Source organism: Mustelus asterias, chromosome 3 (genome assembly GCF_964213995.1).
Source record: "Mustelus asterias chromosome 3, sMusAst1.hap1.1, whole genome shotgun sequence".
Taxonomy (NCBI): Eukaryota; Metazoa; Chordata; class Chondrichthyes; order Carcharhiniformes; family Triakidae; genus Mustelus; species Mustelus asterias.
The window spans coordinates 141,441,140-141,466,481 of NC_135803.1; the positions used below are offsets into that span (position 1 = coordinate 141,441,140).

General features: G+C 41.7%; 1 protein-coding gene across 2 annotated transcripts in view; it reads left to right on the plus strand.

Moving 5' to 3' along the window:
* Positions 1-24,201, plus strand: part of LOC144485055 (uncharacterized) — a 37,655-nt gene extending 13,454 nt beyond the window's left edge. Inside the window, exons 3-6 of one of the 2 annotated variants that reach the window (XM_078203358.1) lie at positions 783-1,168; positions 3,211-3,371; positions 4,269-4,401; positions 23,003-24,201. In XM_078203358.1, the coding sequence (XP_078059484.1) occupies positions 783-1,168; positions 3,211-3,371; positions 4,269-4,401; positions 23,003-23,173 (851 nt within the window). In that variant the 3' untranslated portion in view covers positions 23,174-24,201. The remainder of the gene's footprint in view (positions 1-782; positions 1,169-3,210; positions 3,372-4,268; positions 4,402-23,002) is intronic. The other variant, XM_078203364.1, reaches the window with a different exon arrangement.
* Positions 24,202-25,342: the final 1,141 nt, after the last annotated feature.

A 25,342-nucleotide genomic window follows, 5' to 3' on the forward strand; every position in this document is an offset into this window, starting at 1 on the left:
CCAATTCAAGTGAATCACAGCCCTAAGAATCAACATTCACTTTAGAGCTGTGGATCTTTGGCTAAAAGCAGTGCAGAGGCTGTAACTGACTAATCAAAGCACCGGACTGTTACATATGTTTATTTTCACACAGTCAGAATATACAACTGTTACTCTGGTTTTGTCACTCTGTCCTCACCTGATGAAGGAGCAGCGCTCCGAAAGCTGGTGGCGTTTGCTACCAAATACACCTGTTGGACTTTAACCTGGTGTTGTGAGACTTCTTACTGTCTCTGTGTCTTCTCATATAAGGACATTAGATAGAAATGAGAGGCAGAAGGCTGCAAGGATGTGTAGGAGGAGAGGTCATGGATGGACCAGTAAGTTTGAGAACTGAAGGCGGAAGCATTTATTGGAAGAGATTGCTGCTGGCAGAAGCTGGGTGGTATGGCTGGATATAAGGGGACGCATGAAAGCAATGGGTAAATGATAGGAGAGGTGGTTTGTGGCAGTGGGTAGATGGAAGGAAAGAAGGTTGTCAAGATCCAAAGGAATAAGATTTGGATGCTGTAGTGTGAGTACAAAGGGTTTCTGGCAATGAGTGAGAAAGTAGATAGCTTTGTGTGATAGATAAAAGGAGCAGTCTTGTTACATTCTTCTTCTGGTTATTTTAAAAATGTAAAGAATAAATAGATGACAATTACCTGCTGTATGTGATCAAAGTGCTGCCTTGCTAACTTAAAGCTTTTTTCAGTGTTCCAGGCACTGTGATACAAGTTAAACTGATGCGAATTCTGTTTCAGGGAAGTGGGAATGGCTGAGTAATGTACCGTCCTTGAACCCACCCTGTGAGGGTGCTGTGAGCTATTATTCGCAGTTCGGGAAGCCGCTGGACTTCACAGAGACTAGTGACGGTTCCCTCTTTAAAAAGATTTTCAGTGACCACCTACGGACAGTAGAGTGGATGGATCCCCGCAATGAGCTTCTGTCCATGACTGGGGAAGATGGGAAAAAGTACCATCGCATTCTGCCATCTTTCTTTGAGCTGATTGATTGTTTATCGTCACAAGGTAGAGAATTTGCTATAATACTTCGAACATTTGGGTCGGATTTGTGTAGAACTTTAAAAACCATCCAGGTCACCCTGTCAGGTCAACATCCTCAATATCAACATCTTCAAACGAAACAGGTAAGCGAGGTTCAATGTTCAATCAGATAAATGCATAAACTTAGTGAGTGTACATCGAAGTATTGTACAATATAGTATTTACACAGCAGCTAGTCCCAGTACAAAAATTGACACAAATCCATTTGTTACATCAATGGTATACCAGATTCTTCCTGAAATACCTCCTCTACAGTAAATTAAAAGTGCAGCATAACCCGCTAGTACTAAGTTACCTCTTTTCAGATTCACAAGTGCATAACAATCATTTGTATGGATTAAACAAGGCATTATAGAGAGGAATGTATGCACCTAAATTTCTAAAATAGTGGCCTAATAAACCATAGTGCCTATTCATTCCTGATACTTTCCTGAACCAAAAAACATGAATTCCCACATCAAGATGAAATTTATTGAGAGTGACATGGAGGCTCGAAGTCCACCACAAAAACTGGCAGCACCCCTGCCGACCAAATCTTTGGGAACCCCAAGGAAATTAAAGTCCCTAGCAGGAACCCAACTATGACTGGCTCCATGAGGAATATTTAATCACTGCGCTTCCTCTAGAAGGGCAAATTTCTGCCCCTGAGAGCTGTCAGAAAATCAGAGCCAGCAGCTCTCCATTGCCAGCAGCATCACTGGGAGCGGTGGCTGCTGCCATTAATACACTTGGTTCTTCACCAGAATTCATCTTTGGGTCTCTGGAGAAATCTAAGTGACAGTGGGATACTATGACAGGGTATGGGTTGTTGGCAATGGATTGGGAGGCAGAGGGATTGGAGGAAAGGGCAGTGGGGGTAGCACTCAACATCTCCCACCCTGTCCATTCCTAAAGCTGGGCCCCTCGATTAGGCACAGAGTGCCTGTGAACAAGAGACTCCCTTTCCCCCTTTAGCCTGATGGCAAACCTGATAGGGTTGAATACCAGTGGTAATGGCATGAAGCTATTAAATGGGCATTAATTTCTTAAGGGCAACAATTGGTGCCTAGGCGGGAAGGCAGCCTGCAAGCCTTCATGCCCCATACGTAATTGGGAGGAGGCAGGAGATAGTGGCACGGTGGTTAGCACTGCTGCCTCACCGCGCCAAGGACCCAGGCTTGAGTCACTGTTTGTGTGGAGTCTGCACATTCTCCCCATGACTGTGTGGGTTTCCTTCGGGTGCTCCGGTTTCCTCCCACAGTCTGAAAGACGTGCTAGTTAGGTGCATTGGCCATGCTAAATTCTCTCTGTGTACCCAAACAGGAACTGGAGTGTGGCGACTAAGAGATTTTCACAGTAACTTCATTGAAGTGTTAATGTATGCCTATTTGTGTCACTAATAAATAAACTTAAAATTTTTAAACCATACCCCTTCCAATTCCACCTCGGAACATGTCTCGCGGGAGGGGCAGGGGGCAATAAATTCCTCCCCTGGAGTTGTAAATCTAAGCAGTGCCATCTGGGGAGAACTGATCAGAAACTAGATACTTTACTAGGAGGAAAATACTCTATCATTCAAGTCAGCTCAGACAGCTGTCCTCCATCTCATAGTGGTTGGCTCAGAAGGAACATTGGGAATGGTCTACTTGTGCTTTTTACGTAATGGAACTTAGTGAAGGAGGGTGAAAAATGGATTTAGTTAACAACTTTGTTGAAAGATTAAAACATGTCATTGTCTGTGTGGGTGTGTTTAAACACTGTACAACAATTATAAATAACTTGGTTTGTTCCAAGTGAAAAGATAAATATTGCAAGTGCTATAAATATGGAGCAAAAACAGATAATACTGGATATCTAAAAAAGTGGATTAGTTAGCATTTGTGGTGACAATAGAAAGTTAATGTTTTTGATGTGGATCCTTTTTTCGAAGAGGAGTCGGCACAGCATTTCTATTCCCCTTACAGAGGCTGACTGGTCCACTGTGTATTTCTAGTATTTTCTGTTTTTGTTTTTGTTTGTTTCTTTTGGGTTTGTTAACAATTTGATGTGTAGAGATACAATTAGATTCTTCTAAGAGCCATAAACCCTAGATTCTTCCAGACTCAGGTAATAACTAATAAATGTTACGCCTATTTTTTTCTTTTAGCTTCCATTGAGAATAGTCCCAGGTAAAATCCGTTGTAACAAAAAGAACATTGTGTTGACCTTGGGATCTGAGCGGATTTCTACACAGTCAAGTCCGAGAGCTCTATATCATTACTTCTCCTCATTGGAAGGAATTGTAGGTTTTCAGGATCATTTTGACTGGTGAGTCTTAAAAGTTAGTTGTCCACTGCAAAGTTAGTATTTTTAGTAAAATTTAGCATTTCTTCACAAAATCCAAAAGAATGAATTGCTAAACAATAACTATTACAAATTGCATCTGCTGCAAATCTCTTCTGGGGTTCAGTGGTGTTGCTTCTATATCTTTCTGTGATCACAAGCAATATGGAGAATCATTACAGTGCATCGTGGATATCCAAAAATTGGGGTCAATTTTAACTGTTCTTGCTGAGGTATTGGGCAAGTAAAGCACACTCTGGTGGGATATGAGAGAGGACTGTTTTTAAGAACAGTCTGTGATACTAACCTGTAGAAAAGATCAAAGTTTTAACATTTGTTTATTAGTCACAAGTAAGGCTTACATTAACACTGCAATGGTGTCAAATATAATGTGGTTTAAGTCCATGGCAGAGTCAGTGTGGGGAAAGTGGGGGAGTCACGACACCCAACCTCATGACTTTGAAGCCTGTCTATTTTGTATGTCAGGATCGCAAATAATTGACTCAAATTTTAAGAGAACAAAGAGCAAAGAAAATTACAGCACAGGAACAGGCCCTTCGGCCCTCCAAGCCTGCACCGACCATGCTGCCTGACTCAACTAAAACCATGAAGAATTTCCTGATTTGAAAAAAAGAATAATTGCTACAGTTTTCCATTCATTTAAAAAATCCTAAACATTTGTATAATGAGCATTTTAACAATTTTGCTATTACTAAAAAATGATGATGATGCCCTCAAGTAATTTCACATCAAACTTCCTGGCTGTGACTAGGTTTCCATTTAGTTAGTGTACTTAAGCAAACGAATAATCCAAGTATCAGAAAATTGATTCATTGATTTTGATAAAAGTCTAATGCTTTTCTATGTTCCTCATTTTTTCAGGTGGGCTCGGAATAACTTCTCAAACCAGGGTGGTAAACCATTTTGGATTGATCCTTCTGAAACTGAGATACAGCATATCTTTATAGATGACAATATCCGTCTGAATGATGCTGAGAGCATTGTTCATCCACAGGTACAACACTCCTAGGAGTATTGATTTAGAATATATACTTATGATTGCATTCTACAGCTGATTGACAAAATTCAATTCGAGACCCAAGATGGTAACCACATTAACTTGTTGCTGTTTATGGTTTCTCTGTAGATTTCATTATGTTTTGCCAGTATGATGCTAAAACTGTTGTGATCAATAACCTCTTCTCCAGCTGCATTTCCTATTGAATTCAGTGGCTGTCTTCTGGGAGCTGGGGTAGACCTATGGCCCTACTACTGTTTTCCTTCAACAGTTTTCTTTGTAGTGTTACAATTGACCTGTGTCTAACGTAACAGCCTTTCCCCACTGGCGTCTGTGATCCCAATCACCAAAGCAGTAGACCAAATAATTTCAATGTCTAAATCTCCCTCGGCATCCCTTGGTATTTAGTGGCACATTACTTTGCTTCTGCTGATGCTTCTGTTGGGCATTTTCCAGTGCTCCAAGATTTCATCAATGATCTTGCTCCCTGTTCATAATGTCTTCCTCCAGCAACTCATCACAGGTTCTTTCAATCGGATTCCACCAACCTTCCAGGTTGTCCCTGGATTCTGATAACCATCCTCACTGTCTCTGAACTTCTTTAAAGTTCCTTTCTGACCTTGTACCAACCATTGGATTGTTTACTTCAACCACATTGATGGTCAAATTGGCTATCTTCATTCATCAAATTCCTACTTTGATTTGTAAAAGCAAAATACTGCGGATGCTGGAATCTGAAATAAAAACAGGAAATGCTGGAAAATCTCAGCCGGTCTGATAACATCTGTGGAGAGATAATAGAGCCAACGCTGGATGACCCTTCGTCAGAGTTAAAGACAAAGGAAATAGGATGAGGTACAGAGTGTCAAAGGACAACCCGAGGAATATGGCAGATGGTACTAGTGAGGTGAGTGGGGAAACGGGATGGAAAGTGAGATTTAGAAGTGGACAAATGAAATGATGGAAGAAATTCAAATTTAAAATATATGCTCAATATAAAGTAATACAAATGGATTAATACCAAAAAAAAATGGAAATGGAGTGGAGGAGAGAGTTCATACTCTGAAGTTGTTTGTTCAGTGCGGAAGGCTGTAAATGTCTAATCAGAAGATGAGGTGTTCTGGTTTGCGTTGGGCTTCACTGGAACATTGCAACAAGCCAAGGATGGACATGTGGACAAGAGAGCAAGATGGTGTGTTGAAATGACAAGTGACAGAACACTCTGCATCTTTCTTCTGCCATTCACACATTCTGATCTCTTAATGGGCACTAGGAGCATCATTCTCAGCCTTTATCATCACCACTTACATTCCCTTTGTCTTTTCGTCAATGATAACATGGTCAATTACACACCCTCCCCTCCCCCAATCTTTACAATATAAATCTTGCCCCATTTCCTTTGTCTTTAGCTCTGACGAAGGGTCACCCAGACTGGCAACGTTGGCTCTATTCTCTCTCCACAGATGCTGAGAAACCTGTTGAGATTTTCCAGCATTTTCTGTTTCTGTTCCTACTTTTGAATTCTTTGCTTCATCCTCTCCATTTCAGTTTTTATGTCCATGCATTAGCTGTACCTGTATCGGTCACATCCTGTCACTGCCCGATATTCTTCTTCCACTCCTTGAGTCTTGTGCCCTGTTTTCTCCTCACTCCCCTCTTTTATTCCAGCAGCATGCCCCTTTAGGATCACCCACCTTACCTGATTCTGTTCTCCAGCTGTACATATTCTTTGGTGCCACTCTAACCTGCTACCAATCGCAAAATCACAGCTATCAAGGTCCTTCTTTCTTTCTGACTCTCTCCACTTTTAAAAGCCATTTTGAAAACAGTCTCTTACTAAACTTCCAGTCATCTCTTCTAATCACCAAAGGCTTGTCATCTACTTCCCTTCATCTCTGAAACATTTTGGGACCTTTTACTATGTCAAAAACACTGCAAATGCAAATTGTTATTGTTGATTGAGAGCCAAGTTATTGCACATAAAGACCTGTAAGAACATTCTGTTTACCTATGAGAAAACTTTGACATTTGTTTAAAACACTTCTCTTATAAGATAATTTCCATACATTTTATTTTGTTCAGTACCCTACTTTCTTAATTTATTTTATTTTCTCTTTTGCATTAAGTGTACTTGGATGATATGTATTTTCATAGTGCACAGGGTTAGCAAACAACGAGCTCCCAGAACTCTGCAATGTTGCTTGGAATTCCCTGTTAGCAGTTGTGCCAGAGCAGTCCGAAGTCAGTCATTGGCTGAAGCCAAAACCTGTGTGTGGCTCATTGCATTCTATCAACCACATAAGTTCCAACAGTGCTTACTGTACGAACACAGATATTCCAAAAAGAATCAATATAAATAGGCATCAGTGAAAGGATGTTAAAAGTGTTATTTTCTTTATAAATAGCTATAACACATCCTGCTGAATGATCAAATTCCAACAGCTTGCCTATTGTTTGTTTTAAGTGCTGCAGAAAAGTGGAGCTCAACAATTGTTTCCTTTGCAGCCATAAATAAAAAGACTTAAGTTAACCAATAAATTCCTGCTCAGCACTACTTTATGCTGCTGTCTCACAATATAGCAAATTCTTTCTTTAAAAATGGGATGGTATTCTGGATTTCATACAGTCATAGAGGTTTACAGCATGGAAACAGGCCCTTTGGCCCAACTTGTCCATGCCGCCCTTTTTTTTTTAACAACTAAGCTAGTCGCAATAGCCTCCATTTGGTCCATATCCCTCATTAGCCATCTTACTCCTGTAACTGTCTAAACGCTTTTTAAAAGACAAAATTGTACCTGCCTCAACTACTACCTCTGCCAGCTTGTTCCAGACACTCACCACCCTCTGTGTGAAAAAATTGCCCCTCTGGACTCTTTTGTATCTCTCCCCTCTCACCTTAAACTTATGCCCTCCAGTTTTAGACTCCCCTACCTTTGGGGAAAGATATTGACTAGCTGATCTATGCCCCTCATTATTTTATAGATCTCTACAAGATCACCCCTCAGCCTCCTACACTCCAGAGAAAAAAGTCCCAGTCTATCCAGCCTCTCCTTATAACTCAAACCATCAAGTCCCGGTAGCATCCTAGTAAATCTTTTCTGCACTCTTTCTAGTTTAATAATATTCTTTCTATAATAGGGTGACCAGAGTTGTACACAGTATTCCAAGTGTGGCCTTACCAATGTCTTATACAATGTCAACAAAACATCCCAACTCCTGTATTCAATGTTCTGACCAATGAAACCAAGCATGCCGAATGCCTTCTTCACTACCCTGTCCACCTGTGACTCCACTTTCAATAAGCCATGAACTTGTACCATTCCACATCATGTACCCCTAGATCTCTTTGTTCTATAACTCTCCCCAATGCTCTACCATTAATTGGTTTGATCTACGCAAATGCATCCCCTCGCATTTATCTAAATTAAACTCCATCTGCCATTCGTCAGTCCACTGACCCAATTGATCAGGATCCCGTTGCAATCCGAGATAACCTTCTTCACTGTCCACTATGCCACCAATCTTGGTGTCATCTGCAAACTTACTAACCATGGGTCCTAAATTCTCATCCAAATCATTAATATAAATGACAAATAACAGTGGACCCAACACCGATCCCTGAGGCACACCGCTGGTCACAGGCCTCCAGTTTGAAAAACAACCCTCTACAACCACCATCAAGCCAATTTTGTATCCATTTGGCTACCTCACCCTGGATCCTGTGAGATTTAATCTTATACCTTTGGTACCTTGTCAAAGGCCTTGTCAAAGTCCATGTAGACAACATCAACTGCACTGCTCTCATCTACCTTCAAAAAACTCAATCAAATTTGTAAGACATGATTTTCCACTCTCAAAGCCATGCTGACTGTCCCGAATCAGTTCCTGCATCTCTAAATGCCTGTAGATCCTGTCTCTCAGAATACCTTCTAACACCTTACCCACTACAGATGTGAGGCTCACCGGCCTGTAGTTCCCAGGCTTTTCCCTGCAGCACTTTTTAAACAAAGGCACAACATTTGCCACCCTCCAATCTTCAGGCACCTCACCTGTGGCTGTTGTGATTCAAATATCTCTGCTTCATCAAGTCCTAGGGATTTATCTACCTTGATGCGCTTTAAGACTTCCAGCATCTCCTCCTTTGTTCTATGTACACTCCTCAAGACGTCACTATTTATTTCCCCAAGTTCCCTAACATCCATGCCTTTCTCAACAGTAAATACCGATGAGAAATATTCATTTAGGATCTCACCCATCTCTTGTTGATCCTTAAGAGGCCCTACTCTCTCCCTAGTTACTCTTTTGCCCTTCATCTATTTGTCGAATCTCTTTGGATTCTCCTTTGCCTTATCTGCCATAGCAATCTCGTGTCCCATTTTTGCCCTCCTGATTTCTCTCTTAACTCTACTTCTACACCCTCCATACTCTTCAAGGGATCCACTTGCTCCCAGCTGCCTATGTATGTCATGTGCTTCCTTCTTCTTCTTGACCAGGCCCTCAATATCCTGAGTCATCCAAGGTTTCCTACTTCTACCAGCCTCGCCCTTCACTCTAAGAGGAATGTACTTACCCTGAACCCTGGTTAACACACTTTTGAAAGTCTCCCACTTACCAGACGTCCCTTTGCCTGCCAACAGACTCCCCCAATTAACTTTTGAAAGTTCCTGTCTGATACCATCAAAATTGGCCTTGCCCAATTTAGGATTTTAACTTTTGGGCCAGACCTATCGTTCTCCATTGCTATCTTAAAACTAATGGAATTATGGTCACTGGTCCCAAAGTGATCCCTCACTAACACTTCTGTCACCTGCCCTTCCTTATTTCCCAAGAGGAGGTCATGTTTTGCACCCTCTCTAGTTCCCTCCCGAATACACGCAACAAATTTCTATCCATCCAAGCCTCTAATACTATGGCTGTCTCAGTCAATGTCTGCATCATAAAACATTCTTGGTATGAAGCACATTGATAAATTTAAATGATTGATGAAGGCAATTGCAGTGAGCCTTCAAACAAGAATAATGCTAATTCCAGGTGAGTGCATTGTGGTTGCAAAACAGATTGGGCCGAGCTCTTCAAGCTAGTGTCAATCTTTTTCTCAAAAAATGTGCAAAGTTAAGAAGAGGTTGGCCAAAGTTAGCAGAAAGCCAACATGTTGTTTGGGAGCTAGGATCCCTTTGCAAACTTAATTCTGAGAGAAGTCAGCAGAACTATTCTTTTCAAATCTGAGAGTGTTGAGAATGTAGGCAGACTGGATCTGAACAGTCTGATCACTGCTGTCAACACCTCACTCCTTCATCTCCAAACAGAACAGCATCGGAAGGAACCTTCACTGGCAGCAATATAATGACTTTTTTGGTACCATCCCTTATTTTTACTAAGCTACAGAATGTTTATGATGTACAATCTTACCTTTTTTTTGAGTGGTAAATATTGCACTTTGATCCAGGCCTATTCCTTATAAATCCTGCATTTTTTTAATGGGTGGGTTTTTATTGTTCACTTATATTTTCTTCACAACACAGGTGTGCTTCACATCCAGAATTAAAAGAAAAAACAATGTTCTTTGCAGTGAAAATTAATTTAAAAGACATCAAAGATTAAACACTTCCATCCTAAATCATCCCATCATTCTCATTTTAATGTGTTTCCTGTTTTCTGCTTGTAATTTAATTATGTCATGATTACAATATGAAAATTATAGTTGTTCTGGCCCCCAATGCAGCTGGCCAACCTTATTCAGATATCTCTACAGAGATCATGCATATTTACCACTAATCCACTGAAGTACTTTATGCTTTTTTTTGAATTTGACACCAATGATATGATAAAACATCTAATAGAAAATACAGTCAAGTAATCATGATCCATGCTTCCATAGTCATGATGATCATTTTGCATAATCCAAATTGTCATGTGAAGACATTTTATTGCCTTAGATGAGGAGAAAATAGCATGTGACAGAGGAGAATCTTTTTTTGTCCACTGAGGACCTATGAACATAGGAAGCATAAAATTAGAGGCTGCATTTGAATCATCGGGTCCTCTTTAATTCCAGACTCATCTACCTGATGATCAGGGACTGGATCCCACAGATTACATTTCTTGAAGGGAACTTCTATAAAATTTCTTTCAAATCAAAAATAATGGAATCAAACTTCAGACAGTTTGTTCTTCTTTATGCCTACAGGTTTAGCCCTGTCTGAATGCTTTCCACAAATAACAGTTGTTTGGCTTTTTGCCACAATTAATGAAGCAAGTTTTAGGAACATAGCAACAAGAGTAGGCCATTCAGCCCATCGAGCCTACTCTGCCATTCATTACAATCATGGCTGATTGGACATTTCTAATGCCTTTTATGCACACTATCTCCATAACTCTTTGTTCTTATCAATCAGAAATCTATCAATCGCTACCTTAACATACTCAATGACTGACCTTGTACAGCCCTCTGGCGTAGAGAATTCCAAAGATTCACAATCCTGTGTAAAGAAATCTCTCCTCATTTTGGTCCTAAGTTGTGACCCCCTTATTTTGAAATTGTGCCCCCTGGTTCTATACTCCCCAACCAAACGAAACATCTTGCCTGCATCTATTCGTTTAAGTATTTTGTAGGTTTCAATTAGATCACCTCTCATTCTTCGAAACTCTAGAAAATTAAGGCCCAACCTCTCTTCATAAAACAGTCTCTCCATCCCCGGAACATGTCTGATGAACCTTTGTTATGCTCCCTCTATGGCAATAATATCCTTTCTGAGGTAAGGGCACCAAAACTGCACACAGTACTCCTGGCATGGTCTAATCAAGCTTCAATACAATTGAAGAAGACCTTTCTACTTCTGTACTCAAATCCTCTTGTGATAAAGGCTAACACTCCACCAGTCTTCCAAATTGCTTGCTGCATCTGTATGTTAGCCTTCGGTGACTTATGGACAAAAACATCCTGGCCCCTTGGTACATCTACACTTTCTAATTTCTTAGCTTTTAGGAAATACACCGCACATCTGTTTCTTCTACCGATGTGGATTATGTCACATTTTTCCACATTATATTCCATCTGCCATGTTCTTGCCCACTCATTTAAGTCTGTCCAAATCCTGCTGTAGCCACTTTACATCTTCCTCACAACACACATTCCTGCCTAGCTTTGTATCATCCACAAACTTGGAAATATTACATTTGGTACCCACATCCAAATCATTGATGTATCTTGTGAACAGTTGGAGCCCGAGAACTGATCCTCATGGTATCCCACAAGTCACAGTCTGCCAACACGAGAATGACCTGTTTATTCCTACTCTCTTTTTCCTGCCTGTTAGCCAATCTTGAATCCATACCTGTATATTGCCTTCTATCCCATGTGCTTTTATTTTGCTAATTAACCTCCTGTGGAAGACTTTATCAAAAGCCTTCTAAAAATCCAAATATACTACGTCCATCGACTCTCCTTTGTCAATCTTGTTAGTAACATTTGTTGTACCCATCTATTTAACTGCTGTTTGATCGTGGTAAATTTCCTGGAATTAGTCCAGTTTAAATGATTTTAGGGCATCTTGCTGGGGGAAGTTACTGAAATGACTGCTTCAGGAGCCAACCATCTGCAGCTGCTTAAAGTGGCAGACATTTTCTTGCAGAAAAAATTCTTTAATTAAGTGCCAAAACCTTTTGACAGACCTCTATTTAAAGGTTTGGTTCCATTCTATGTCTCCCAGCAACATTTACAGACATTGTTAGCATCTATTTTTGTTGAGGCGTTAATGATGGAAAATGTGATTTCTGGTATCACTGTCATTGTTACAGTTAGGATGTGGACATGTGTTCCTGGGAGCCAGTGTCACAAGTCCCTGCCTAATTTTCAGCTGCTTTTTCATACTCTGCCACTCATTACTGCCATTAAAATGAGAGGGGGGGGGGGGGGGGGGGTGGGTGGCGGTGGCCTAGTGGTATAGATCACTGAACTGGTAATCCATAAACCTAGGGCAATGCTCTGGGGTTCCAGGCTCGAATCCACTACAGAAGATGGTAAATCATCCATGTGGTAGGCATGGATGAGCTGAAAATTTTATCTGGCTCCCAGTAAGTCTCTGACGCAATTGATCAGCATGTTCAAGGTCAGTGGTTTGAGACCATCCGAGTAGGAAATCTTTGTTATTTTGTGTGACCTGTCGCAATGAACAAAAATTCCTTATTGAATGAAACCAGGTCAGGCAGTTCTACAGAATGAGAAACATAGTCAGTCTTCCAGCTGGATGATCTTTCATCAGAGTAGTAAAAGTCAGATATAAAACAAGTAGAAACCATTGTGGCCCATGATGATAGGTCAACCAATTTGGAACCAGATACTCTGCAAGCCTGTGCCAAGATGGACAAACAGCAAAAAGATTACTGGCACTTTGTCCTGGTAAACTATGTAGTTTTGGTTGATTAAATATGGCGGAACATGCACACTTGGGGAAGGGTGGGTCCCTGAATCTCTGGCTTATGCCAGCCTGAGTTAGGGTAAGTGGGGGATAGGAGAGAGGACAAGTCAGGGGTCCCACTTTCCTTTGTATTGGAGCCAATTAAAATAGTTTGAAATCTTCAGAAATTTTTACAATTTGTACAATTAGTTTGATTGTCCATACTTCAGAAGTTGTGTTGAGAATTGAAATAAAGTGAAAGGGTGGGAAGGCTCAGAACTATATCAGAGAAGACCAGTTTGGATTGCAGGGAGGAAAAGGGATAAGTGATGTAATCACCAATATAAAATTGCGTGAACACCGCTTAGAGTTTGAACCAGAAATATATGTTTTGTTTTGTAAATTTTGAAGAAGCATTTGATTGGCTTGACTGGCTTAAGCTCTTGACAGTGCTGAAAGACTTTGGAATAAACTGGAGAGATGGATGACTCGTAAGAAATCTGTACATGGGACAACTAGCAAAAGTGTGAGCAGCCAATGGGGAGTTGAACAATATCCATTTGGAAGAGGAGCTCGACAAGTGTGTTGCTTATCACCAGTATCCTTAAATGTCTTTGCAGAAGTAATTATTAAAGAAGCATTTGAAGCCACAAAATCAGGCATTAAGATGGGGGGCGAATTATAGCATCAGTTAGATTTGCAGATGATAAAGCAAGTACAGAAGAAGGATTGCAAGGTCTGGTGAATAGATTAGTAACAGCAGACATGAATTTTGGAATGCATCGGCAAAACTAAAGCGACGCATATCTCAAAATCACCAAGAAATATTCATATATTCATAGAAGGAAAAGAGCTAGAGCAAGTACAAGAATTCAAGTATTTAGAAAGCATAATATATGCAGATGGCAGGACAGCAAAGACATAAGAACAAGGATAGCAGCGAGAAAGACTGTTGTAAAAAGTGACTTTTCCTAAATAAGCTGAATGAACAATTCGAGAAGCAGCTTGCAAAGAGTATGATTTGAAGTCATGCTTTTGTATGGATATGAGTCTTGGACCTTATGGAAAAAGGAGGCCAACTTGCTAAATAACTTTGAAATATGCGTTTGGAGGCGAATGAGAAGGATCAGTTGTACAGAAAAAGTAACAAATGAAGAAGTGCTGAGGAGAGTGAACGAACAATGAATTTTGCTAAACGTAACAAGAAAAAGGCAGAGGAATTGGGCAGGGAACATCTTAAGAGGAAATCGACTAATAAAAGACAATTTAGAGGGAAGATTTCAAGGAAAAAAGAGGAAGAGGGTATCAATGCTGGATGGCTTGACATTTAAAGGAATTTATTGGAAAATGAAAAGGCTGACACGGGACAGAGAGACATGGAGAAGACAGTGAGCTAAGGAACTGCTTTTGGACAGGGCACACATGATGATGATAGAGCCTGTTAAAGATGAAGGGTGGAACATTTAAAGGGGCACACATGCATCTTCTGTTGCAGATCAGCTGAAGGGAGGTGGATAAAGTGAGGAGCCAGTCATGGCTTTCTAGGGAATCATCCTGGCCCTCATAGAGGGTCAGTGGGACAGAGGGGGAGTCAGCATTCAATAAGGAAGTGCCTTTGGAGTTGTGCAAGTGGTGGAAAGAGTGGGTACAGTGCTTGGTTTGTCTCCCCCTGGCATTGTGGGGGCAGAAGAGCAGAAGTCTAGGCTACAAAGGACAATCAAACAATTGGATGGTTGCCTGTCCAGAAGGAAGGGCTGCAGCTGGCAATGGACTTTGGGCACAGTGGCACCACCTTCCAGAGTGGAACCCTGAGCCGCAAGGGGGCATGTCAGTGGAAAGAAAGGCAGGAAGACATCAGAGGCCATACCCTCAGTATTTACAACTGAAATAGAGCTATGTTGAGATGAATGGGAACAGGTCAAGAGACTGCAACTGACCAGGTATTTGGCCCTCCCAACACCCGTGACCTCATGGCTCAAGACCTTGCATCACCTAGCACTGATCTCCATTCCCTGCCTGTGATGGTCAAAACCATGCTGGCTCTGAACGTTTTCACATCTGGCATCTACCAAGGATCAGGTGCAGACCTTTAGTAGCATTTTACAAAATACTGCACACCACTGCATCTCTCACACACACACAAACACACACACGCTCACACACCTCAGTTTGTGTCTTCCTCCAACCATACAGAGAACCTGGAAAGGGGTAAGGATGTCATGGAGGAGGACAAAAGCGCCATTCCTCATGGGGCAGCATCATCATCCCCTCCGACTGAGGGATCATTATGCAGCAGGGAACAGTAATGGAGGCTGCCCCTGCAATGATGTGAGTGCAGTAGCAGCCTCTGTGGATGTCCCCATGGGCACCTCCATGATGAGGATTACCACCATATGCATCTTAGCTGCTAGATAAGGAGTGAGCAGGTTGCCTCCAACTCTCCAAGGCCCCAAGGGGAGCAGCACCAAAGAGTGGCCTCGTTGTGCCGAGCACTAAGTAGGTCACTGGTTAAGATGTTGAGAACCACAAGTAATTGGATGTAAGATTATTTAATTTGGATGATGTTGAGCGTCTTATTAGAGGAAACAGTTACAAATAAACAAACTCAGACTAGACTAAGAATTTAGCAGGTTTGCCCTCCCTTTTTTCAATAGTGAACAAATCATAGACTAATTAATGCTCTGTTAATTAACACCTCCAAAAAATCTGGATTGGAATTAGATCGAAGGTAATAGCTTTAAGCACAAGCAGAATATATTTTTTTAATTCACTCACTGAATGTGGGTATTGCTGGTTGGTAAAGCATTAGAATCATAGAATCCCTACAGTGCAGAAGGAGGCCATTTGGCCCATCGAGTCTGCACCATCAATAATCCCCATAACCCCCATATTTACCCTGTTGATCCCCCTGACTCTAAGGGGCAATTTAGTAAGGCCAGTCAACCTAACTGCACATCTTTGGACTGTGGGAGGAAATCGGAGCACCCAGAGGAAACACACGGGGAGAACGTATCCATCCTTAATTACCCTTGAGAAGGTGGTAGTGAGTCACCTTCTTGAACTGCGGCAGTCCATGTGTTGTAGGAACGCTCCCAATGCTATTAGTAAAGGAGTTCTAGAATTTTGGCCCAGCAACAGTGCAGGAATGGTGATATAATTCCAAGTCAGGATGATGTGTGACTTGGAAAGGATCTTGCAGGTGGTGTTCCCATGCATCTGCTGCCTTTGTCCTTTTAGGTGGTAGAGATTGCGGGGTGGGAAGGTGATGTCACAGGAGCTTGGTGAGTTGATGCTGTGCATCTTGTAGATGGTACGTACTGCTGCCCTGTGTGTCGGTGGTGGAAGGAGAGGATATTGGAGAGGGTGCCAATCAAACAGGCTGCTTAGTCCTAAATGGAGTTGAGCTTCGTAAGTGTTAATAGAGCTGCACCCACCCAGGCAAGTCGAGAGTATTTCATCACACTTCTGTCTCTTGACTTGTCGATGGTATATAGGCTTTGGAGAGTCAGGAGGTTAGTTACTCGCTGCAGCATTCTCAACCTCTGACCTGCTCTCATAGACACAATATTTATATAGTTGATCCAGTTTAGTTGCTGGTCAGTGGTAACCCCAGGATGTTGATAGTGGGGAATTCCGCAATGGTAATACCATTGAATCAAGGGGAGATGGTTGGATTCTCTCTTGTTGGAGATGGTCATTGCCTAGTACTTGTGTGGGGAGAATGTTACTTTCTACTTATCAGCCCAAGTCTCGATATTGTTCAGGTCTTGCTGTGTACGGGCACGATCGGCGTCAGTATCTGAGGAGTCATGAATGATGCTGAACATTGTGTAATCTTCTATAAACATTCCCACTTCTGACCTTATGATGGAGGGGAGGCCATTGATGAAGCAGCTGAACATGATTGGGTATGGGACCCTACCCTGAAGAACTCCAGCAATGGTGTCCTGGGACTGAGCTGATTGACCTCCAACCACCATGATGATTCTCCTTTGTGCTAGGTATGACTCCAACCAGTGGAGAGTTTTCCCCTGATTCCAATCGACTCCAGTTTTGCGGGCTTCTTGATGCCATACTCTGCGAAATGCAGCCTTGATGTAAAGGGCAGTCATTCTTGCTTCACCTATCGAGTTCAGCTCTTTTGTCCATGTTTGAACCAGGACATGGGGTCTTGAGGTCAGGAGCTGAATAGCTCTGGCGGATCCCAAATTGAGCATCAGTGAGCAGGTTGTTTCTGTACAAGTCCCATTTGATGGCATTGTTGATGAGCCCAAAATGATTTTGCCAATGATTGAGAGTAGACTGATGGGGTAGTAATTGGCTGGGTTGGATTTATCCTGCTTTTTATGGACAGACTATACCTGGGCAATTTTCAACATTGCTGGGTAGATGCTGTACTGGAATAGCTTGGATAAGGGAACAGCTAGTTCTGGAGCACAAGTCTTCAGTACTATTGCTGGATTGTTGTCAGGGCCCTTAGCAATAACAGTATCCAGTGTCTTCAGCCATTTCTTGATATCACGTGGAGTGAGTTGAACTGGCTGAAGACTGGCACCTGTGATGCTGGGGTCTGCCGGAGGAGGCTGGGATGGATCATCACTCAGCACTTCAGGCTGAAGATTGTTGCAAATGCTTGAGCCTTGTCTTTTGCATTTATGTCCTGGGCACCCCCATCATTGAGGATGAGGATATTTTTGAAGCCTCCTCCTCAATGAGTTGTTTAATTGTCTACCACCATTGACGACTGATTGTGGCAGGACTGCAGTGCTTAAATCCAATCAGTTGGCTGTGGGAATGTTTAGTTCCGTCTATTGCATGCTGCTTTTCTTATTTGGAATGCAAGTAGTCCTGTGTTGTAGCTTCCCCAGGTTGACATTTCAATTTTAAGTGTGCCTGGTGCTGCCCCTGGCATGCTAGCCTGCACTCTTCATTCAACCAGGGTTGACACTCCCCAGTTTGATGGCAGCGGGTAATATGCCAGGCCGCCGATTGTGGTTGTATACAATTCTATTGATGCATATGGCCCACAGTTCCTCATGAAACCCAGTTTTGAGTTGCTAGATCAGTTTGAAATCTATCCCATTTAGCATGACAATGTTGGCAAGAGAACTTTTGGAATCAACAATGTGTTACTATGTACAGAAACAATAATTATACTGAAGATTCCCCAAAGAAAGGCATTGAGAACTCATAAAAGTAGAATTTCTTTACATCTGATATGGAACTGAGTTTTCACCAAGGAGGTGGCACGGTAGCACAGTGGTTAGCACTGCTGCTTCACAGCTCTAGGGACCTGGGTTCGATTGGGTCACTGCCTGTGTGGAGTTTGTACATTCTCCTCGTGTCTGCGTGGGTTTCCTCCGGGTGCTCCGGTTTCCTCCCACAGTCCAAAGATGTGCGGGTTAGGTTGATTGGCCATGCTAAAATTGCCCCTTAGTGTCCTGGGATGCATAGATTAGTGGGTAAAATATGTAGGGATATGGGGGTAGGGCCTGGGTGGGATTGTGGTCGGTGCAGACTCGATGGGCCGAATGGCCTCTTTCTGGACTGTAGGGTTTCTATGATTCTATGAGGTGGGCAACAAGAGCTGGGTTTGTTTTCAGGTCAGAAACTTGTCTCCTGTGAGAAACCAATTAAAGTTGCTATTTTCATGAGGGTGACTGCTTAATAGATATGGAGACAGGTTTCAAGCCCAATGAGAACCTGGAATGGAGGTGAGCAGATCAAGCGTGGGACTCATTTTCATTGAGGTTACTGGCTGTTGGTGAAATGAATAAAGAGATCCAGCGGTCTGGGCCCCTGAGCGGGGTTGCTCCTCAGTTCATTGTTGCGGATCTGGATCTCATGTTGGCCGTGTGGTAGAGAAGGAAGATCCTTTTCCTGGCGGGTGGCAGGAGTAGGCCATCAGCGGAGATCACGCAGGTCTGACTCCAGATTGTTGCTGCCATCAGTGGCTCATCATCATCTTTTCTCTGATTGAGTTCATTCCTTAGCATCCTAGATCCTGGAGGTATCCTTATTGCGGTCCATTGACATTTTAAGAGTTTTTGGTGTCATTTTCAAAATAGTATACAGCAAACCAGTAAGCCATATTTAAAAGTTGCCTTTAACACATGATGTGTAAGGTTTACGCAGCTTGTTTTACCGTTGCTAAAATTTACATTGTACTCAAATGGCTTCATTAAGCATTCCGCTTCTAATGCTTGTTTTGGCTCATTGATAGCTTCACACTGCCATGAACAGTCAATAATAATGAACATTTGTGTTTAACATAGAGTGACTTTTATGAGCATTCTTTCTGTAACATCAGTACACCTTCAACTGTTACCTTCAACTCTCTCCTACACTAGGTTAGCATGATCAAAGAACCCAGTCACACTAAACTGGTTATTAGCATTTATGTTGAAAATCCATTCCATCTTTTACTAATCCAGAAGGTAGAAAATATCACCTAGTAAACCTAATTTTATAGAGGCTAACCTACTGCTTGAATATATTTACAATTACATGATATCTAGAACCAAAGATAGAGACAAAACATTGTACTATATTGAATAATTAGTCATTCATAACATATACATCTGAGATAGGGCTGCCTCACGGAGTCCCAGGTTCAATTCCCAGCTTGGGTCACTGTGGAGTTTGCACGTTCTCCCCGTGTCTGCGTGGGTTTCCTCCCGGGTGCTCCGGTTTCCTCCCACAGTCTGAAAAACGTGCTGGTTAGGTGCATTGACCTGAACAGGCGCCGGAGTGTGGCGACTAGGGGAATTTCACAGCAACTTCATTGCAGTGTTAATGTAAGCCTTACTTGTGACTGATAAAATAAACTTTAAACTTTAGATGATAGTGTATAGTTGGTCTTTCCCCTAGTTCCCTCTACAAATTTCAAAATTGAAACAGTATCTTGTTATAAATAGCAGTTGACCTTGTTGTTTAATTCCAAAACTAAAAGCTCGCACTCGAGAGCCTTTATCTCATGAAGTTTATTTTCCTACTCATTGGCTCTAAAAACAGGACCTTTCAAGATTGCCTTCAGAAGTGAACTTCACTGAACCCGCAAACTCTTCAAACAAGATCTTGTAAAATGCTACTAGTTATTGTCACTGGCACCCCCTTCCTCACTGGGGTTTTCTCCATTAATCGTCACCAGCTTCTTTCAATTTTATAAGGAAGTTTTTAATCCAAGTCAATAACTTCTCACAAACCTTAACTTTAAACACCTCACATGGGAAACTTGATCAAAAGCCTCTGAAAATCAAAGCAAATGATAGCATTGCATTGACTCTGAGATTTGTGACAGAGATTGTCACATAGATCAGAATTTAGAGGTGAAGTGTCATGTTGAGAGAGGAGCTGTCACATCAATTATGTTCAGAATATTATACAGTCCACTGTTAATTTGTTAAAATGCATTGTGAATTTAAAGATACTGCAATGGATTCATATGGGATGAGACTGTTTAAAAAGAGGTGTAATTGAGTTGGAAAATAGTATGGCCTCAAAAGAAAAATGTAGTCCATATGATTGTTTTGCAAAGATATGGAAAATGCAAGTTTGGGTTATTTTAGTCAGGTCCATCCACACTCTAATTGGATTTAATTGTGCTTTGCTCATGATGGACTGATCCATTGTAGCTGCATTGAAATGCATGTGGAAAACATCAGCTTGAGAGAATTAGACTAAGTGTAGCTTGTGGTAATGTGTAACAAAAGCTTGCTAACACTGCACACAGGATGATCTCAAAGGATAAAGTTTAATGCAAATCCACTATTAAATATAACAAGTATTACATTTTGTGCTTATCTAACTTTAGATGTCTAAAAGTCTTGTGTCCAAAATACAGAGGTCAAAATTTGCTCTCTGTGCAAACTGAAACAAGTAAATGCCATCATTTCATATTGAGGTCTTTTGACTTGAAGGTATAAATTTCCTCGCAGATACAACTACCCTCTAATTGATCTCATTGAATCTATTGCAATTTCCAGGATTTGCCTATTAGACGGTTCTTGAACAATGACCTGAAAGGGACAGGCTAGGTTAAATAAAAATCTTTTAGCAGTGCTGCAATACTCGTCAACACACTGAGGAATACCATAGGGAATCTGCATACGTTTCAGAAAAAGGGTCCTACTCCCCCTTTTAACAGAAAAAATCCAGATATACGAAAAACCCTTGCAGGCACGCAGACCATTCCATTTTGGCCTACAACTGGGCTTGCTAAATGAAACTAAATGTTTTTCTGGAGGTTTCAACACATGACTTGCCCCACTGTCCAGCCACTGGTCAGCCAACACATCCATCCTTGTGACACATTGCCTTTCTATGCCAAGAGAAAGCAAAAATATTCATTACCCAATTGGATGTCAGCCAAGCATCCTATTTTCCCATTTTCAATTTTGCTGTCTGATAAAAAGAAAAGTTCAAAGAAAGTGACAAAATAAACCAATCTTTACAATGTCCTGAAGATTTTTCTCCAGGATTGTTAACAGCAGTGACCTGGAAATTGACCTTCAATTCATGGAGACTCTTGGCTAATTCTGAAGGGTCGGCAACCCTACCTTAAACATCTCCTAACTCAACCATTCCCTTGGTGAACAGGATAGTCATTTCTGATTTTGGACATTGATGGCTGATTATGAGTGAGGTGAATAAAGACACAACTTTCAGTAGTGCTGCCACGGCATGATTTTTGGTCTCTACACAGGGGAGACCAAACACAGATTAGGTGAGCACTTTGTGGAACATCTCCATTCAGTTCACAAGTAGGTTTCTGGTGGCCTGTCATTTTAATTCGCTACTTTGCTCTCACACTGACATTTCTGTCCTTGGCCTGCTGCACTGTTCCCGTGAAGCTCAGTGTAAGCTTGAAGAGTAGCGCCTCAATTTTCAATTAGACATTTTACAGCCTTCTGGACACCACATTGTGTTCAATGTTTCAGATCATAAACTCTTGTCAACCCTTTTGATTCCTATTCTTTGCACGCTTCAGTTTTCTCTTAATTGTGTTTTCAGACAGTGGCAAATCTTTTGTTTCTTTCCTTATCCCATCAACATTCCCTTTAGCTCTATAAGACCGTACCTCATTCAAACTCTTTTTCTCCTAACCTACCACAGGCCTTCCTTTTATCCTTGTCCCACCCACCTCTTGCTCAGAACCTATTACATCTCTAACTTTTCTCAGATCTGATGAAAGGTCATTGACCTGAAGCATCAGAATTTCCAACATTTTCTGTTTTTATTTCAGATTTCCATCAGCTACTTTGTGAGAATTTATGTAAATTTTGAAATCTTTCACTTCGAATCAAATGCATCTTGACTACTAGAGCTATCCAAAAGTTGCTACATCTAATGCTTGTCTTACATGACGACTTGCAACGATTGGTAGAAGTTGTTAACAATGGAGTGGTTGTCTGATGATAATTCATTGTCATTCACTGACGAACGGCAGGATATTGTGGTGCAAATTAATTGCAAAAACTCCATGCAAGAATCTTGTTTGCTTAGTGTGAAAGGTGTGAATGACTGAAATTGACTAAATACTGCGCTGGGTTTTATATTGTTGTTGTTCCATCAGTCACTGCCAACAGAATTGTCACACCACAAATAGATTACTTGACAGTTTGTTCTGTACCAGCATTCTCACTGAAGTCTCTACCCAGGATACTGTTTTTGTATTGTGAAGAAAATGTCTCACCAATGAATTATTTCCAGATATTCTTTTAGAATCATGCAATCCCTACAGTGCAGAAGGAGGCCATTCAGCCCATTGAGTCTGCACCGACCACAATCCCACCCAGGCCCTATCTCCATAAACCCATGCATTTACCCTAGCTAGTCCCCCTGATGCTAAGGGCCAATCCACCTAACCTGCACATCTTTGGACTGTGGGAGGAAACCGGAGCACCCGGAGGAAACCCACACAGACACGGGGAGAATGTGCAGATTCCACACAGACAGTGACCCAAGCTGCGAATCAAACCCAGGTCCCTGGTGCTGTGAGGTAGCAGTGCTAACCCCTGTGCCACTGTGCCGCATAACATGCATGTTATGTCACACTACTGGCATGACTTAAGGTTAGAGGTTTTCAGAATTAATAAAATACTGTGCCTCACTCATTGATATCGATCATTTATTGAAAAATACTTTAAGTATAGTATATTTTTCAAATCAGTGATTTTCCTTTTTTGTTTGCAAATAACCAGGTATTTGTGGAGGATGGTGTTGGAATCAGGACTGCCCCAACCTCAGAGCTGTATGATATTTGTCTGGTTCAAACAGACCTTCTCGGAGCCATCCGTGATCGCAGTTACTTCGTCAAGTGTGTTCAGCAATGTGAAGAAAATTACAGTAACTACACAGCACTTTCACACTGAAGATATCCTACTTAGCTCTTTATCAGCCTTAGCTAGCTGAAAAAACTCAGGGCATGTATTTGAAAATGAAGTTGGATAATAAAATTATATCTATATTAGTTTGTATTTAGGACAAAAGAGAAGTTTGAGATAAATTGGTTGAGTTGTAATGAAACATTGTGATCATAATGATACATTATTCTGAAAAAAAGATCTATTATTTATGGTTACTGTGGAAATTGTAATAAGTTTCTGACACCAGAAGATAGTTTGCAGTGGCTCTTATTTATTTGCATTAAATCAAGTCCAGATACGCACACAATGGGGTGAATTTTCCAGTTCTGCCTGTCACGGGAATCATAGCGGGCGAGGGGCAGACCATGGAAAGGTCTGTTGACTTCGGCGAGATTTTACGGTTTCGGGACGAGCGAGGCCATAAAATCCCGCCCAATATCTTTAAGCAGTAGTCACACAGAGGAATATACCATGCAACTGTTTTCTTTCCCCACATAACTTTGTCATCATTCCTAGCCAATACTGCATCCCTCTGTGATGTGAACAATACTGCATCCCTCATGGGACGTGAGTGTAACCGGCCACCATTCCCCTTGAGAAGGTGCTGTTAAGCTACCTTCTCTAATTGCTGCACTCCATGTGGTGTAGGTGCACCCACAATGCATTTAAGGAAAGACTTCCAGGATTTTGACCCAGTAATATTGATGAAATGCTGATATATTTCCAAGTGTGGTTCTATGTCTGATGTCCTTGATCTTCTAGGTAGGAGAGGTTATAGGTTTGGAAGGTACTGTCGAAGGAACCTTGGCTACATTGCATCTTGTAGGTGACACACATTGCAGCCACTGTGCGCTAGTGATTGAGGGAGCGAATGTTCAAGATAGTGGGATACCTAACAGGAAGGTCTGCTTTGTCTTGGATAGAGTTCAGTTTCTTGAGTGTCTTTATATGCTGTTTCTCATAACTCTCGTTGATAATTAATTATGAGACTTGTGAAAAACACCCAGAGAAAATATATACTCCTTCAACACAGCAGGTACCACCTTGTTTTCATCCTGTTCTTCCATTGTTCGTTATCTCAAAACTGCCTTGATTAACTGTTTCCCAATGTGGCCATGAAAACAAATCAAAAAGATACAAATCACACACCACCTGTTATTTCAGCAAATACCTGAACCATGGGGCTGAATTTTACAGAAGTTCTGGTGTATTGGTTGCGACCAACTTTTTTTAAAAAAAGCTGCCCACAGTGATAATATGCTGGGAGCAGCCTTAACAAGATGAAATTGGACTTCTGCCCTTCAGGGACAGGAGGACCTTCCCTCTAGAGCTGCCGGCCAATCTGATTAGCCGGCATCTGAATAGTCTCAGCCACGCCAGAAGTCAACAGTGAGCGCTGCTAGGGCTACACTCAGTCTCAAGAAGACCATGGTGACCAGACCCGTTCATTATCATAGTTTCCACAAAGAAGTCCAAATGTTACATGCACAATATATAATTGAGGTGCCATCATCACCATTTTTTAATATCTGTAACTCAAGCACCGAGTTTACTTGGCGGATAATTTCTGACCACTTGACCAGAATTTACCACCTATCAGAGGTAAATTTCAAGGTCTTGTGGATGAGGAATGATTATAGACCCTGGGGAGGTGAGGTTGGGGATTGTTTTTTAGGAAGCAGGAGGTGGCACAAAGCTGTACCATGTTTGCATGGTGTCCCCAATGCACACAGTGCACCCCCAAAGGAGGTAAACCCTCCTACCTTCCTGAAAAAAGCAGCTGTCCACTTTCCTCTGCCTTCCACCGTCCGTGTGTTATACTATATTGATTGAACTAATTAAATTAACTTAAACAAACTGAGGGCCAAATGAAAAGCGCAGCCCCTTAAAGGAATGCCACATTGAACAAAAACAAATCACAAAGGAAGCCTAAAGCATTAAACCAAAATGTGGTTAAAGGGGTCAATAAAACGCCCAGTTCTCCTGGTGACCACCGGCCAACGAAGGCTTGATGGTGCTGGCAGATACCGTGTGTACCCTCTCCAGGATCACCTGCCTGCAAATATAGCCACTGTAGAGGGGCAGATAGTCGGGCTGGCTAACCCCCTTGATATAGGAGGTACAGGATACATGAACGCCACAGTTGTTTGAGATACTCCTTAAGAATTTTACCCT